This window comes from Homarus americanus, unplaced genomic scaffold (assembly GCF_018991925.1).
Source record: "Homarus americanus isolate GMGI-L3 unplaced genomic scaffold, GMGI_Hamer_2.0 scaffold36970, whole genome shotgun sequence".
NCBI classification, from domain to species: Eukaryota; Metazoa; Arthropoda; class Malacostraca; order Decapoda; family Nephropidae; genus Homarus; species Homarus americanus.
In genome coordinates, this window is record NW_024740094.1 from 4,180,825 (window position 1) to 4,195,331 (window position 14,507).

The 14,507-nt window shown below is 44.8% G+C and overlaps 1 protein-coding gene across 1 annotated transcript in view; it reads right to left on the minus strand.

Annotated features, from left to right (window-relative positions):
• LOC121875174 overlaps positions 1-14,507 on the minus strand; it is a gene marked incomplete in the record, with an annotated part of 178,084 nt that overhangs the window by 48,225 nt on the left and 115,352 nt on the right. Inside the window, 2 exon segments of the mRNA XM_042379611.1 lie at positions 471-590; positions 1,113-1,181. Coding sequence (XP_042235545.1) covers positions 471-590; positions 1,113-1,181 — 189 coding nt within the window.

A 14,507-nucleotide genomic window follows, 5' to 3' on the forward strand; every position in this document is an offset into this window, starting at 1 on the left:
AACTTAACAGAATATTGTAAAAAATTATAGATAAAATAAAGAGAGTTGAAAGAAGCATAATTAGAACCATGGTCTAGTAAACAAAGTGAGAACCAATGAAAGATAATAAACTAGCCAAACTCTGCCCAACAAACATTATAACATCATCAGAATAATTTTGGCTTGGTTGGTTCATTTGATTGTCATTATAAATGGTTAACAATAATTTTTTTTACAAGATACAGTAGAGTCATGTGAAGACAGGTACAGTTGCTCAAAAACGTATCTGAAAAGTGGGGTCCGATGGATGTCAAAATGAACAATACAACCTCTGTTGTCTGGGACCATTGCCTGGTTCTCTAGCATTTCCCCAAAACATACGTCCGATGTGTCATATTGTCATGAACAATATTTTTCAGATATTTTTTGGGGCAACTGTACCTATGCAGAGTAACTAATTTCCACAAAAAACTAACTTGCTTGACACTTACCAACCAAGGTCATAGCTTGGCTCTGAGGGACTAGGGCTGCCAGCATAGTGCCATCAGAGGAAATATCTACACTTGCATCATTATGAATTTTACACTTTCCCACCACCACATTCGCATTACCTGAGGGTGAAAATAGACGTTACAGACTTGGGTGTTGGTGATACAGTGGTGGTGCATTTGTTTCTCACCAGTGTGGCCACAGGTTCAAATACCCGGGTCATATGTCAGAAAGGAGTTATCCAGCATTACCCTACCAAATACTGGACAATGAAGTTCATAACAAAGAACAGACCGACTACCCGAATGTCAAGCTGATCAGTGAAGTTAAGCAACGTTGGGTCTGGTTAGAACTTGGATGGGTGACTGCCTGGCCCTAATAACACCAGATGCTGTTGGCATAAGGACCCTACTGGAAACAAACCTCTCATGGCTTTGTCAGCTGTCCTTGGTCAAATTGACTGTATATCAATTAAACAATCAGTGTTAATACTGTACATGGATAAAACCAAGTTTCTCTAAGAAATGAGAAACTTATCTAATGTTCACTTAAATAAATGTATTTCATGGTTACAATGAGACACTAAAGAATTAAATTTCAAGAATTTCAATAATAATGCAGACATTATACTGCAGGACTCTTACCGTCAGATATATCAGGAATGCGATAGTGTGTGAAGTCCCAGGCCTGGATCCGGTGCGTAACTCCAGAACCTGGAGAAAGAAGGAATGATTATGAATATGATCTCAGTGCCGTAACAGCCAAGGTCATATGGCGCCGGAGATAATTAATGCTAAAAGGTTAAACTAAAATCAAAATGATGGGGGAAAAAGGGGGAGGAAAGGGAAACTAGTGGAAGAAAATCAAAGCTAAAACAGCAGTAGGTAGGGATACTCCATATACACTTCCTAATACAGTAATTTCAACAGGTATAAGATGTACAGTTAACAGCATAAGTTTGTACCAAACCAATCTGCATGATATGAGGCAGGTGATCTGGTAATACTGGGGGAGAGTTGACAGATGTGCTTTAATTGGCTCACCATACTCACATCCAGGCAAAAATAAGAGCAATAGGAATATTAAAACATCATTGCTCTTTCTAAGATGATAGCATAAAAATGTGCAGTAAAGGACTACCCCAGTTATCACAAAGAATGTGTTCCTAAAAATCATTGCAAATAATAAATTTGCAAATACTGTATCAGGGCAATTTTCCCCATAAGAATCAATGTAACTAAGGGGCGGATGCATTCCCAGCTGGAAACTTTCACCACATATTTACTGATATACACTCAACATCCGAGACCATTAGTGGCTGAGTTGTGCGTATACTGTAGTTTCAATACACGCAGGATACAGGAGATCCCTGACTCTGCTCCTTCCTCCTCCTGTAATCCTCTCGTTAACTCCCATGCACGTAAAAAATTTTTATTCCCTTTATGTTTTTGATCTTGTGATAATATATTTTTTTTTTTGCAGTAAAATCTCCATTAGCCTGAATCCCTCAAACCCAGAACTCTCCAAAACCTGGAATTAAAATTTTCTCAGAAAAATCATTCCCAGTCATAATTTTCCGGAATATTCCGTCTTTAAGAATGATTTTCCAAGGGGCACATTTTCTGGAAAATTCAGAGACAATTTTCCCAGTACCCAGAAAATTCTGGAGATGGAAGGAGTTTTTTCCGGGTTTGGGAGATAAAAAATCAGGCAAATTTTCTGGAAATTCTGAAGTTTTTTCGGTACCTGGAAAATTCCAGGGATAGGGGATATTTTTCCATGCTAGAGATGTAGTACAGCCCTGTAGTTGGTGGTGGTGAGTGCTGTTGCTGATGGTGGTGAGTGTTGTTGGTGGTGAGTGATGTTGGTGGTGACGGGGAGAGATGTTGTTGGTGGTGGTGAGTGATGATGTTGTTGGTGGTGGTGAGTGATGTGGTGAGTGCTGTTGTTGTTGGTGAGTGTTGTTATTGGTGGTGGTGAGTGTTGTTATTGGTGGTGGTGGTGAGTGTTGCTGTTGTTGGTGGTGGTGAGTGTTGTTATTGGTGGTGGTGAGTGTTGTTATTGGTGGTGGTGAGTGTTGTTGGTGGTGGTGTGGTGGTGGTGGTGGAGTGTTGCTGGTTGGTGGTGGTGGTGAGTGTTGCTGGTTGGTGGTGGTGGTGAGTGTTGGTTGTTGGTGGTGGTGGTGAGTGTTGTTGGTGGTGGTGGTGGAGTGTTGTTATTGGTGGTGAGTGTTGTTGTTAGTGGTGAGTTTGCTGTTGTTAGTGGTGGTGAGGTTGTTAGGTGGTGAGGTTGTTAGTGGTGAGTGTTGTTGTTGTTAGTGGTGGTGAGTGTTGTTGTTGTTAGTGGTGGTGAGTGTTGTTAGGTGGTGAGTGTTGTTATGGTGAGTGTTGTTGTTGTTAGTGGTGGGAGGTTGTTGTTGTTAGTGGTGAGTGTTGTTGTTGTTAGTGGTGGTGAGTGTTGTTGTTGTTAGTGGTGGAGTGTTGTTGTTGCTAGTGGTGAGTATTGTTGGTGGTGAGGTTGTTGTTAGTGGTGAGTGTTGTTGTTAGTGGTGAGTGTTGTTGTTGTTAGTGGTGAGTGTTGTTGTTGTTAGTGGTGAGTGTTGTTAGTGGTGAGTGTTGTTGTTGTGGTGAGTGTTGTGTGGTGAGTGTTGTTGTGTTAGTGGTGAGTGTTTGTGTGAGTGTTGGTGTGGTGAGTTGTTGTTTGTTGAGTGTTGTTGTTAGTGGTGAGTGTTGTTGTGAGTGTTGTTATGGTGAGTGTTGTTGTTGGTGGTGAGTGTTGTTGTTAGTGGTGAGTGTTGTTGTTGTTAGTGGTGAGGTTGTTAGTGGTGAGTGTTGTTGTTAGTGGTGGAGTGTTGTTGTTAGTGGTGAGTGTTGGTTGTTAGTGGTGAGTGTGTTGTTGGTGAGTTGTTAGTGGTGATATTGGTTGTTAGTGGTGAGGTGTTGTTGTTAGTGGTGAGGTTGTTGTTGTTAGTGGTGAGGTTGTTGTTGTTAGTGGGGAGTGTTGTTGTTGGGTGAGTGTTGTTGGGTGAGTGTTGGTTGTTGTTTAGTGGTGAGTGTTGTTGCTGGTGAGTGTGGTTGTTAGTGGTGAGGTGTTGTTGTTAGTGGAGTGTTGTGGTGGAGTGTGGTGGTGAGTGTTGTTGTTAGTGGTGAGTGTGGTTGTTGTTAGTGGTGAGTGTTGTTGTTATGGTGGTGGAGTGTTGTTGTTGTAGTGGTGGTGAGTGTTGTTGCTGTTAGTGGTGAGTGCTGGTTGCTGGTTAGTGGTGAGTGTTGGTTGCTGTTAGTGCAGAGTGTGTTGTTGTTAGTGGTGAGGTGTGGTTAGTGGTGAGGTGTTGTTGTTAGTGGTGAGTGGTTTGGAGGTGTTGTTGTTGGGGTGAGGTGGGTTGTTTGTTAGGGTGGTGAGTGTTGTTGCTGTTAGTGGTGAGTGTTGCTGTTGCTGTTGTTAGGTGGTGAGTGTTGTTGTTAGTGGTGAGGTGTTGTTGTGGTGAGGTTGTTGTTAGGTGGTGAGTGGTTGTTGTTAGTGGTGAGTGTTGTTGTTAGTGGTGAGGTGTTGTTGTTGTTAGTGGTGATGGTTGTTGCTGTTAGTGGTGAGTGTTGTTGTTAGTGAGGTTGTTGTTGTTAGTGGTGAGTGTGGTTGTTAGTGGTGAGTGGGTTGTTGGGTGGTGGTGAGTGTTGTTGTTGTTATGGTGAGTGTGTTGTTAGTGGTGAGGTTGTTGTTGTTAGTGGTGAGTGTTGATGCTGTTAGGGTGGTGAGCGTTGTTGTTAGTGGTGAGGTTGGTTGTTGTTGGGTGGTGAGTGTTGTTGTTGTTAGTGGTGAGTGTTGTTGTTAGGTGGTGAGTGCTGTTGTTAGTGGTGAGGTGTTGTTAGTGGTGAGTGTTGTTAGTGGTGAGGTTGTTGTTGTTAGTGGTGAGCGTTGTTGTTAGTGGTGAGTGTTGTTGTTATGGTGAGGTTGTTGTTGTTAGTGGTGGGGAGTGTTGTTGTTAGGTGGTGAGTGTTGTTGTTAGTGGTGAGTGTTGTTGTTAGTGGTGAGTGTTGTTGTTGGTGGTGAGTGTTGTTGTTAGTGGTGAGTGTGTTGTTGTTGGTGGTGAGTGTTGTTGTTGTTAGTGGTGAGTGTTGTTGCTGGTGGGTGGTGATGTTGTTTGTTGGTTGTTAGTGGTGAGTGTTGTTGTGTTAGTGGTGAGTGTTGTTGTGTTAGTGAGTGTTGTTGTTAGTGGTGAGTGTTGCTGTTAGTGGTGAGTGTTGTTGTTAGTGGTGAGTGTTGTTGTTAGTGGTGAGGTTGTTGTTGTTAGTGGTGAGTGCTGGTTAGTGGTGGTGAGTGTGGTTGTTGTTAGTGGTGAGTGTTGTTGTTGTTGGTAGTGATGCTGGTTGTTGTTGTTAGTGGTGAGTGTTGCTGTTAGTGGTGAGTGTTGTTAGGTGGTGAGTGTTGTTGTGGTGAGGCGTTGTTGTTAGTGGTGAGTGTTGTTGTTGTTAGTGGTGAGTGCTGTTGTTTGTGTGGTGAGTGTTGTTGTTGGTGTTAGTGGTGGTGAGGTTGTTGTTAGTAGAGGTTGGTTGTTGGGTGGTGAGTGCTTGTTATGGTGAGTGGCGTTGTTAGTGGTGAGTGAGTGTTTGTTGTTGAGTGGTGGAGTGTCTTGTTAGTGGTGGTGAGTGGTTGTTGTTGTTAGTGGTGAGTGTTGTTGCTGTTGTGGTGGTGGTGGTTGTTGTTAGTGGTGAGTGTTGTTGTTAGTGGTGGTGAGTGCGGTTGTTGTTAGTGGTGAGTGTTGTTGTTATGGTGGTGAGTGTTGTTGCTAGTGGTGGTGAGTGTTGTTGTTAGTGGTGAGTGCTGGTTGTTAGTGAGGCGGAGTGTTGGTTAGTGGTGAGGCTGGTTGTGAGTGGTGGTGAGTGTTGTTTTGTGGGAGTGGTGGTGAGTGTTGTTGTTGTTAGTGGTGAGGTTGTTGTTAGTGGTGAGTGTGGTTGTTGCTGTTAGTGGTGAGTGTTGTTGCTTGTTAGTGGTGAGCGTTGTTGCTGTTAGGTGAGTGTTGTTGCTGTTAGTGGTGGTGAGTGCTGGTTGTTAGCGAGAGTGCTGGTTGCTGTTAGTGGTGAGCGTTGCTGTTGTTAGTGGTGACGTTGTTGTTGTTAGTAGAGTGTTGGTTGTTAGCGGTGAGTGTTGGTTGCTTGTTATGGTTGAGTGTTGTTGTTAGTAGAGTGCTTGCTATAGTGGTGAGGAGGCTTGGGTTTGTTGGTGGTGAGTGGCTGTTGTTAGGTGGTGGTGAGGTTGTTAGTGGTGAGTGTTGCTTGGGGTGGTGAGTGGTTGGTTGTTGTTAGGTGAGGTTGTTGTTGTTAGTGGTGAGTGTTGTTGCTGTTGGTGGTGATAGCGTTTGGTGGTGGTGAGTGTTGTTGTTAGTGGTGAGTGTTGTTGTTGTTAGTGGTGGTGGAGTGCTGGTTGTTGTTGAGAGTGAGCGTTGTTGTTAGTGGTGAGTGTTGTTGTGGTGAGTGCTGTTAGGTGGTGAGTGTTGTTGTTGTTAGGTGGTGGTGAGTGTTGTTGTTTAGTGGTGAGTGTTGTTGTTGCTGTTAGGTGGTGAGTGCTGTTGGTTTGTGGTGAGGTTGTTGTTGTTAGTGGTGGTGAGTGCTGTTGTTGTTAGTGGTGGAGCGTTGTTGCTGTTAGGTGGTGAGGCATGGTGTAGTGGTGGGTGGGAGTTGCTGGTTAGTGGTGAGTGTTGTTGTTGTTAGTAGAGGCTTGAGTTGGCGTTGTTAGTGGTGAGTGTTGCTTGCTGTTAGTGGTGAGCGTTGTTGTTAGTAGAGGTTGTTGTTAGTGGGATGTGTTGGTTGTTGTTAGGTGGTGAGTGCTGTTGTTGCTAGTGGTGAGTGCTTGCTGTTAGTCAGAGCGTTGTTGTTGTTTAGTGGTGAGTGTTGCTGCTGTGGTGAGTGCTGTTGTGGTGAGTGTTGTTTTGCTGCGGTGGTGAGAGCGGCGTTGTTAGTGGTGGTGAGTGCATATAGTGGTGGTGAGTGTTGTTGTTAGTGGTGAGTGTTGTTGTTAGTGGTGAGGTTGTTGTTAGTTAGTGGTGAGTGTTGTTGTTGTTAGTGGTGAGTGTTGTTGTTGTTGTTAGTGGCGGGAGGTTGGTTGGTTGTTAGGTGGTGAGTGTTGTTGTTGTTGGTAGAGTGTTGTTGTTGTTAGCGGTGAGTGCTGGTTGTTGTTAGTGAGGTGTTGTTGTTGTTAGTGGTGAGTGCTGTTGCTTGCTTGCGGTGAGTGTTGTTGTTGTTAGTGGTGAGTGCTGGTTGTTGTTGGTAGAGCGTTGCTGTTTAGCGGTGAGTGTTGTTGTTAGTGGTGGTGAGTACATTGTTGTTAGTGGTGAGTGTTGTTGCTGTTAGTGGTGAGGATGCTGTTAGTGGTGAGAAGTTGTTGTTGTTAGTGGTGAGGTTGTTGTTGCCGTTAGTGGTGAGTGATGCTGTTAGTGGTGAGTGCTGTTGCTGTTAGTGGTGAGTGCTGGTTGGTTGAGTGAGTGGTGAGCAATTGTTGTTAGTGGTGAGTGCTGTTGCTTGTTAGTGGTGAGTGGTTGTTGGTTAGTGGTGGTGGAGCGTTGTTGCTGTTAGGTGGTGAGGTTGTTGTTAGTGGTGGTGAGTTGTTGTTAGTGGTGAGGTTGTTGTTAGTGGTGGAGTGCTGGTTGTTGTTAGTGGTGGTGAGTGTTGCTGTTAGTGGTGGCAGTTGTTGTTGTTGTTGTTAGTGGTGAGGTTGCTTGCTCGTGGTGAGTGGTTGGTTGTTGTTAGTGGTGGTGGAGGTGTTGCTGTTAGGTGGTGATGCGGTTGCTATAGTGGTGAGGTTGTTGCTGTTAGTGGTGAGGTTGGTTGTTGTTGGGTGGTGTGTTGGTCGTTAGTGCGAGTAGTGGTGAGACATGTTAGGGTGAGCGTGCTGGTTGTTAGTCAGAGCGTTGTTGCTGTTAGTGGTGAGTGTTGCTGTTAGTGGAGTCTTGTAGAGGCATTGTGCGGTGGCGTGGTTGCTGTTTGCGGTGGTGAGGTTGCTGCAGGGTGGTTGGTTAGTGAGGTTGTTGCTTGGTGGTGAGTGCGTTGCGAGCGTGTTAGTGAGTGCTGGTTGTTGTGGGTGGCGGTGAGTGTTGCTTGGTCGTTAGTGCGGAGGTTGTTGTGTTAGTGGTAGTGAGCGCTTGTTGTTAGTGGTGAGTGTTTGTTGTTTAGTGGTGAGGGTTGTTGCTGTTAGTGGTGAGTGCTTGTTGCTTGTTAGTGGTGAGTGTTGTTGTTAGTGGTGAGCGTTATGCGTTATGGTGGTGAGTGTTGGTTGTTGTTAGTGGTGAGTGCTGTTGTTGTTAGCGGTGAGTGTTGTTGCTTGCGTTAGGGCGTGAGTGTTGTTGTTAGTGGAGCGTGGCTGGCGTTAGTGGTGAGGTTGTTGTTGTTAGCGGTGAGGTTGTTGTTGCGGTGAGTGTTGTTGTTAGTGGTGGTGAGTGCTGTTGTTGTTAGTGGTGGAGTGCTGTTGTTGTTAGTGGTGAGTGATGCTGTTAGTAGAGAGCTTGCTGGTTGCTGCTTAGTGAGGAGCGTTTGGTTGCTGTTAGTGGTGAGCGTTGTTGTTGTTAGTGGTGAGTGCTGGTTGTTGCTGTTGCGGTGAGCGTTCGGTTGTTTGTTGGTGGCGGAGTTGGCTGTTAGGTGATGAGTGTGCTGTTGTTGTTAGTGGTGGGAGTGCTGTTGCTTGCTAGCGAAGAGCGTTGCTGATAGTGGATGCGCGCGGTGAGGTTGTTGTTAGTGGTGAGTGTTGGTTGCTGGTGGTGAGCGTTGTTGGTGTTAGTGGTGAGTGTTGTTGTTGTTAGTGGTGGTGAGTGTTGTATGTTAGTGGTGAGCGTTGTTTGGTTGGTGAGTGTTGTTGTTGTTAGTGGTGAGCAGTTGGTTATAGTGGTGAGTGTTGTTGCTGTTATGGTGAGTGTTGTTGTTAGTGGTGAGGCTGTTGCTGTTGGTGGTGAGTGTTGCTGTTAGTGGTGAGTGCTTGCTGTTGTTAGTGGTGCGAGTTGTTGTTGTTAGTGGGTGCGAGGTTGTTGTTGTTAGTGAGTGCTGGTTGCTGCGGTAAGAGCGCGTTGCTGCAGTAAGTGTTGTTGTTGTTGAGTGGCGTGCGGAGCGGTTGCTGTTAGTGGTGAGCGATGCTGTTAGTGGTGAGTGGTTGCCTGTTGCTGGTGCAGCGGCGGAGTGCTTTTGTTGTTGTTAGTGGTGCGTTGGTTGCTTGTTAGTGGTGATAAGCCATTAGTGGAGTGTTGTTGCTGTTAGTGGTGAGTGTGTTGCAGTTAGTGGCGAGTGCTGTTGCTGTTGGCGGTGAGTGTTGTTGTTAGCGTGGTGGAGCGTTGTTGTTGTTAGTGGTGAGTGCTTGCTGTTAGTGGTGAGTGTTGCTGTTAGTGTGTGAGCGTTGTTGGTTGTTAGTGGTGTGGAGCGTTGGTTGCTGTTGAAGGCTGAGCGTTGTTGCTGTTAGTGGTGAGCGTTGCTGTTAGCGGTGAGTGTTGTCGTTAGTGGTGGTGAGTGTTGCTTGTTGTTAGTCAGGTGGAGGTTGTTGTTAGTGGTGAGGTGTTGTTGTTAGTGGGTGAGCGTTGCTGTTAGCGGTGGTGAGTGCTGGTTGTTAGTGGTGGTGGCGCTTGTTGCTGCGGCGGAGTGTTGCTGCTTAGTGGTGGTGAGTGCTGTTGTTGCGGTGGTGAGTGTTGCTTGTTGTTAGTGGTGAGTGTTGCTGTTGTGTTAGTGGTGAGCGCTGTTGTTGTTAGTGGTGGTGAGCGCTGGTTGCTGTTAGTGGTGGTGAGTGCTGTTGTTAGTGGTGAGTGCTGTTGTTAGTGAGAGTGTTGTTGCTGTTAGTGGTGGTGAGTGCTGTTGGTTGTTGCGGTGGTGAGCGTTGCTGGTTGGTGGTGAGTGTTGTTGTTGTTAGGTGGTGAGTGTTGTTGTTGTTAGGTGGTGAGTCATTGTTGTTAGTGGTGGTGAGTGTTGTTGTTAGGTGTGAGTGTTGTTGTTGTTAGTGGTGAGTGTTGTTGCTGTTGTTAGTAGAGTGTTGTTGTTGTTAGTGGTGAGGTTGTTGCTGTTAGTGGTGGAGTGCTTGCTTGCTTGTTAGTCAGGAGTGTTGTTGTTAGTGGTGGAGTGCTGTTGCTGTTAGGTGAGTGCTTGTTAGCTGGTTGTTAGTGGTGAGTGCTGGTTGTTTGTTAGTGGTGAGGCTGTTGTTGTTGTTAGTGGTGAGGTTGTTGCTTGTTATGGTGAGTGTCTGTTGTTGTTAGTGGTGACCATAGTGGTGAGTTGTTGTTAGTGGTGGCGGGTTGTTGTTTAGTGGTGAGGTTGTTGTTGTTAGTGAGTGCTGGTTGCTGTTAGTGGTGGTGAGTGTTGCTGTTAGTGGTGAGTGCTGGTTGTTGAGGAGTGTTGCTGTTGCTGTTAGGGTGGTGAGTGAGGTTGTTGTTGTGGTGGTGAGTGCTGGTTGTTAGTGGTGAGTGTTGTTGTTAGGTGAAGAGTGTTGTTGGGCTAGTTAGGTGGTGAGTGAGGTTGTTGTTGGTGGTGGAGTGTTGTTGTTAGTAGTGAGTGTTGTTGTTGCTGTTGGTGGTGGTGAGTGTTGGTTGTTGTTAGTGGTGGTGAGTGTTGTTGTTAGTGGTGAGTGCTTGCTGTTAGGTGAGTGTTGGTTGCGTTGTTAGTGGTGGAGAGTGAGTGTCTGTTGTTAGTGGTGAGTGCTTGTTGTTAGTGGTGAGGTTATGTTGTTGTTGTTAGTGGTGAGCGTTGGTTGTTGTTAGTGCAGAGCGTTGTTGTTAGTGCGAGTGTTGGTTGTCGGTGGCAGAGTGGTGTCTGTTGTTGCGGTGAGCGTTGCTGTTAGTGGTGGTGATGCGTGCTGTTGTTGTTAGTGGTGAGTGCTGGTTGCTGTTAGTCAGAGCAGCTGTTGCTGTTAGGTGGTGAGGCTGGTTAATGTTGTGGCAGAGTGTTGTTGTTGGGTGGTGAGCGTTGTTGCTGTTAGTGGTGAGTGTTGTTGTTGTTAGTGGTGAGGTTGCTTGTTACAGCAGGTGAGTACTGTTAGTGGTGAGCGTTGGTTGTTAGTAGGAGTGTTGTTGCTGTTAGTGGTGGCGGGAGTGAGCGTTGTTGTTAGCGGTGAAACGTTGGTTAAGCTTGTTAGTGTGTGGAGCAAGCGTTGTTGTTAGTGGTGAGTGTTGGTTGTTAGTGGAGAGCGTTGTTGTTAGTGGTGCGTTTTTGCTGTTAGTGGTGGTGAGTACACTGCTGGTGGTGAGTGTTGTTGTTAGTGGTGAGTGCTGTTGTTAGTGGCAGGAGTGCTGTTGTTGTTAGTGCATGAAAGACGTTGTTGCGTTGGTGGTGATGTTGTTGCTTGTTGAAGGGAGGAGGTTGGTTAGCAGTGGTGAGTGTTGTTGTTAGTGGTGAGCACGTTGTTAGTGGTGGTGGAGGTTGGTTGTTGTTAGTGGTGAGTGTTGGTTGTTGGTGGTGAGTGCTTGTTGCTGTTAGGTGGTGGTGGAGCGGTTGTTGCTGTTAGTGGTGGTGAGGTTGCCGCTGTGGTGGTGATAGCTGTTGTTTGTTGGTGAGCGTTAGGTTGTTGTTGTTAGGTGAGCGTTGTTGCTGTTAGTGGTGAGTTGGTTGTTGTTAGTGGTGAGCGTTGGTTAGCACAGAGTGCTGTTGCTGTTGCGGTGAGGTTGTCATAGTGGTGAGGTTGGTTGCTGTTAGGTGGTGAGCGTTTGCTTGGCGGGGTGGTGGTGAGTGTCAGTTGCTTGCTAGTGGTGGTGATGTTGCTTGTTAGTGGTGTGAGTGTTGTTAGTGGCGTAAGAGGCTTGCGTTGTTGGTGGTGAGTATTGGTTGTTGTTAGTGGTGAGTGCTGGTTGTTGTTAGTGGTGAGTGTTGTTGTTGTGTTTGGTGGTGGTGAGTGCCGTTATGGTGGTGAGTGTTGTTAGCGTGGTGAGAGGTTGTTAAGCTGGGTTAGTGGTGAGCATTGCTGTTGCTGTTAGTGGTGAGCGTTGCTGTTGTTGTGGTGAGTGTTTGTTGTTGTTTGTGGTGGTGAGTGTTGTTGCTTGGTTAGTGGCGGTGAGTGTTGTTGTTGTTAGTGGTGGTGAGCGCTGTTAGTGGTGGTGAGTGTTGTTGTTGTTTGTGGTGAGCAGTGTGCTTGTTAGTGGTGAGTGTTGCTGTTAGTGGTGGAGGTTGTTAGTAGTGGTGAGCGTTGTTGCTTGCTAGTGGTGAGATTGGTTACTGGTTGTTAGTGGTGATAGCTGTTGTTGTTGGTGAGCGTTGGTTGCTGGTTAGTGGTGAGCATTGTTGGTTGTTAGTGGCGAGTGTTGTTGTTGTTTGCAGAGTGTTGTTGTTGCTGGTGAGCATTGTTGCTGTTGTTGGGGTGGTGAGTGGTTGTTGTTGCTGTTAGTGGTGAGTGTTGTTGCTGCTGGTGGTGAGTATTGGTTGTTGCTTGTTGGTGGTGAGCGTTGTTGCTGTTGGGTGGTGAGTGTTGCTGTTAGGTGAGCGTTGCTGCTGTTAGTGGTCAGGAGTGCTGTTGTCGTTAGGCGTGGTGAGCGCGTTGGTTGTTGTTATGGTGGTGAGCATTGCTACTGTTAGCGGTGGTGAGCAAGCCGTTAGTGGCGGAGCGTTGCTTGTTGTTTGTGGCGGAGTATTGCTGTTGTTGTTGAAGTGGTGGAGTGCTGGTTGCTGTTAGTAGGGAGCGGTCGGTTGTTGGTTAGTGGTGGTGAGGTTGTTAGTGGCGGTGAGTGCTGTTGGTGCTAGTGGAGAGCATTGTTGTTGCTGTTAGTGGTGAGTGTTGGTTAAGCTGTTTGAGTGGTGAGCGTTGTTTGCGTTTGCGGTGGCTGAGGTTGTTTGTTAAGCGGCCGTGGTGAGTGTTGTTGTTGGCTTAGTGGTAGAGTGCTGTTGTTGTTAGTAGGGTGAGTGTTGTTAGTGGTGGTGAGTGTTGTTGTTGTTAGTGGTGAGTGTTGTTGTTGTTGCGGTGAGTGTTGTTGTTGTTGTTTGTAGGTGAGTGTTGCTGTTGCTAGTGGTGAGCATTGGTTGTTGTTGTTAGTGGTGAGTGTTGTTGTTGTTGTTTGTAGAGTGCTGTTGCTGTTAGTGGTGAGCATTATTGTTTAAGCGGTTATGCAGAGTGTTGTTGTTGTTAGTGGTGAGTGTTGTTGCTGCTAGTGGTGAGCAGTTGTTGCTGTTAGTGGTGAGTGTTGTTGTTAGTAGTGAGTGTTGTTGTTAGTAGTGAGCGTTGTTGTTAGTGGTTAGTGTTGTTGATTTTGAATTTAGAACAAGAAAGTCTCACAAAACAGCGGAGTACACGTTATTCCTGTATTAAACTACAAATCACACAGACCATTGATAGTCCTGGTCACACTAATTCCACAAATCTTGCAGATTTAGTAAATGTACAGTACACTAATTCCATCACCTCTGGTAAATGAAAGAAAAACCAACATTGTAGACTGGTTAGTAACTATCACCGACGCCCATTATCTTCAACCACCACGAAAGCAACCAATCAAAACTAAGAGTGTGAGCCACACTACACTCCACAGGCTAAAACCATCGCACCATTACTTCACAACACAAAACCTGAAAAGTTAGTTTTACTCACAATATAACATTGCTGATATATATGCAGAGGATTATTCTAACTTTGTATTTTTAGCTCATCAGAGGCTTATTTTAATACATAACACTTGATTAACATGAAAAATTTTATAAATCTGAGACCTGACCATTAGTAAGGGGACTAATGTATCTATGATCTTCTGTCATTTATTTTTTTAGAGAAACTCATATTGGCAAAAATCATTCAGTCTCTACCAACTAGGGAATAAAACAAACAAAAACACAACAGCATCCCTAGCTGGATAAGCGCCTTCCTGAAATGCTCAAACGCACAACCATTTTTTCTATACTACTTTTTGTTATAAAAGCGAGATGTATTCCATGAAATTTGTAGCAAGCCCCAAAAAAGAGCATTAAGTTCAAATGAAAGTAGTGGTAATAAAGGTTTCAAAACGGAATTACATTGAGATATATACAAATGCCCTCAATATTCAATGTTAGTAACAGAGATACCTGAATGTTAAAAAAATTGCACTATTGCGTCTCAAAAAACCCTGCCTCATGTTCTTATTTACCGAACATACCTGTGTAGCCTAAAGCTTTTAACACCAAATTATTTCAAAAATTGTGGTCTAACTCAAACGGCAATAGTTTCAAAGAAGGAAAAAATATTTACCAGCAACCACCACAGCAAACAATGGAAACAACGAACCAACACACCACCAAATGTGAGTGTCGGCACAGTTGCCAGGCAGATCCCTTGCAGCCCAAAGCAGCCAAAACCATTAAGTGGTAGTACACATACGACCTAAAAACAAAAGTATCTCATTTATTAAAAGCACTATAGATACTGACAAACCTTGTCAATCACATAAAAAACATCACCTTGTTAATAAACCTGAAAAATAGAAAATCACGACACTGGGATTAAGAAAATACAGCACAAAAATATTTTACCTAACCGTGACCGAATGAAAGTCACGGATAATATGGAATATTTTTAAGGGAATGACGCACATACATAGTCGGGAAGTGATAAAATCAGAGAAAGACTAAGCCGCAGTTCAAAAATTTTTAACGCATACCGCTGAATGGCTTTAGTTAAAAAACCGTTGAACTCCAGACCATATTACAACAACACCCCATCTCTATCATTAGCCTTATAATCCCAACAACTGAAAAACCATTCAAAAAGCGACATGTAACATCTTTTGAACAAAGAAAGCAAAAAAAGTCATTCTTTCGCCACTTTCCACTGTAATAACGCATATCATTTCAGCAAAAAATATTACATCCATGTTTCTCAGAAATAAATGGTAAAGTTTTGTTAAAAACGCAATGTACAGTACTTAATAAAATGCAAAAAAATAATATAAAAAACAATTAATAACACCCGTAATGTACTGGCTGGCATTCTCCACTGCCCCCGCTCCCCGCCAGGTTAAAATAACACTTATATTAGTGATATTCTATCCACACTGTGCTTGATATAACACATCCATGAAAATGCATAATATTTTTGCAACAACAACAGCAATACGTAACCGAAACCAAGCACCA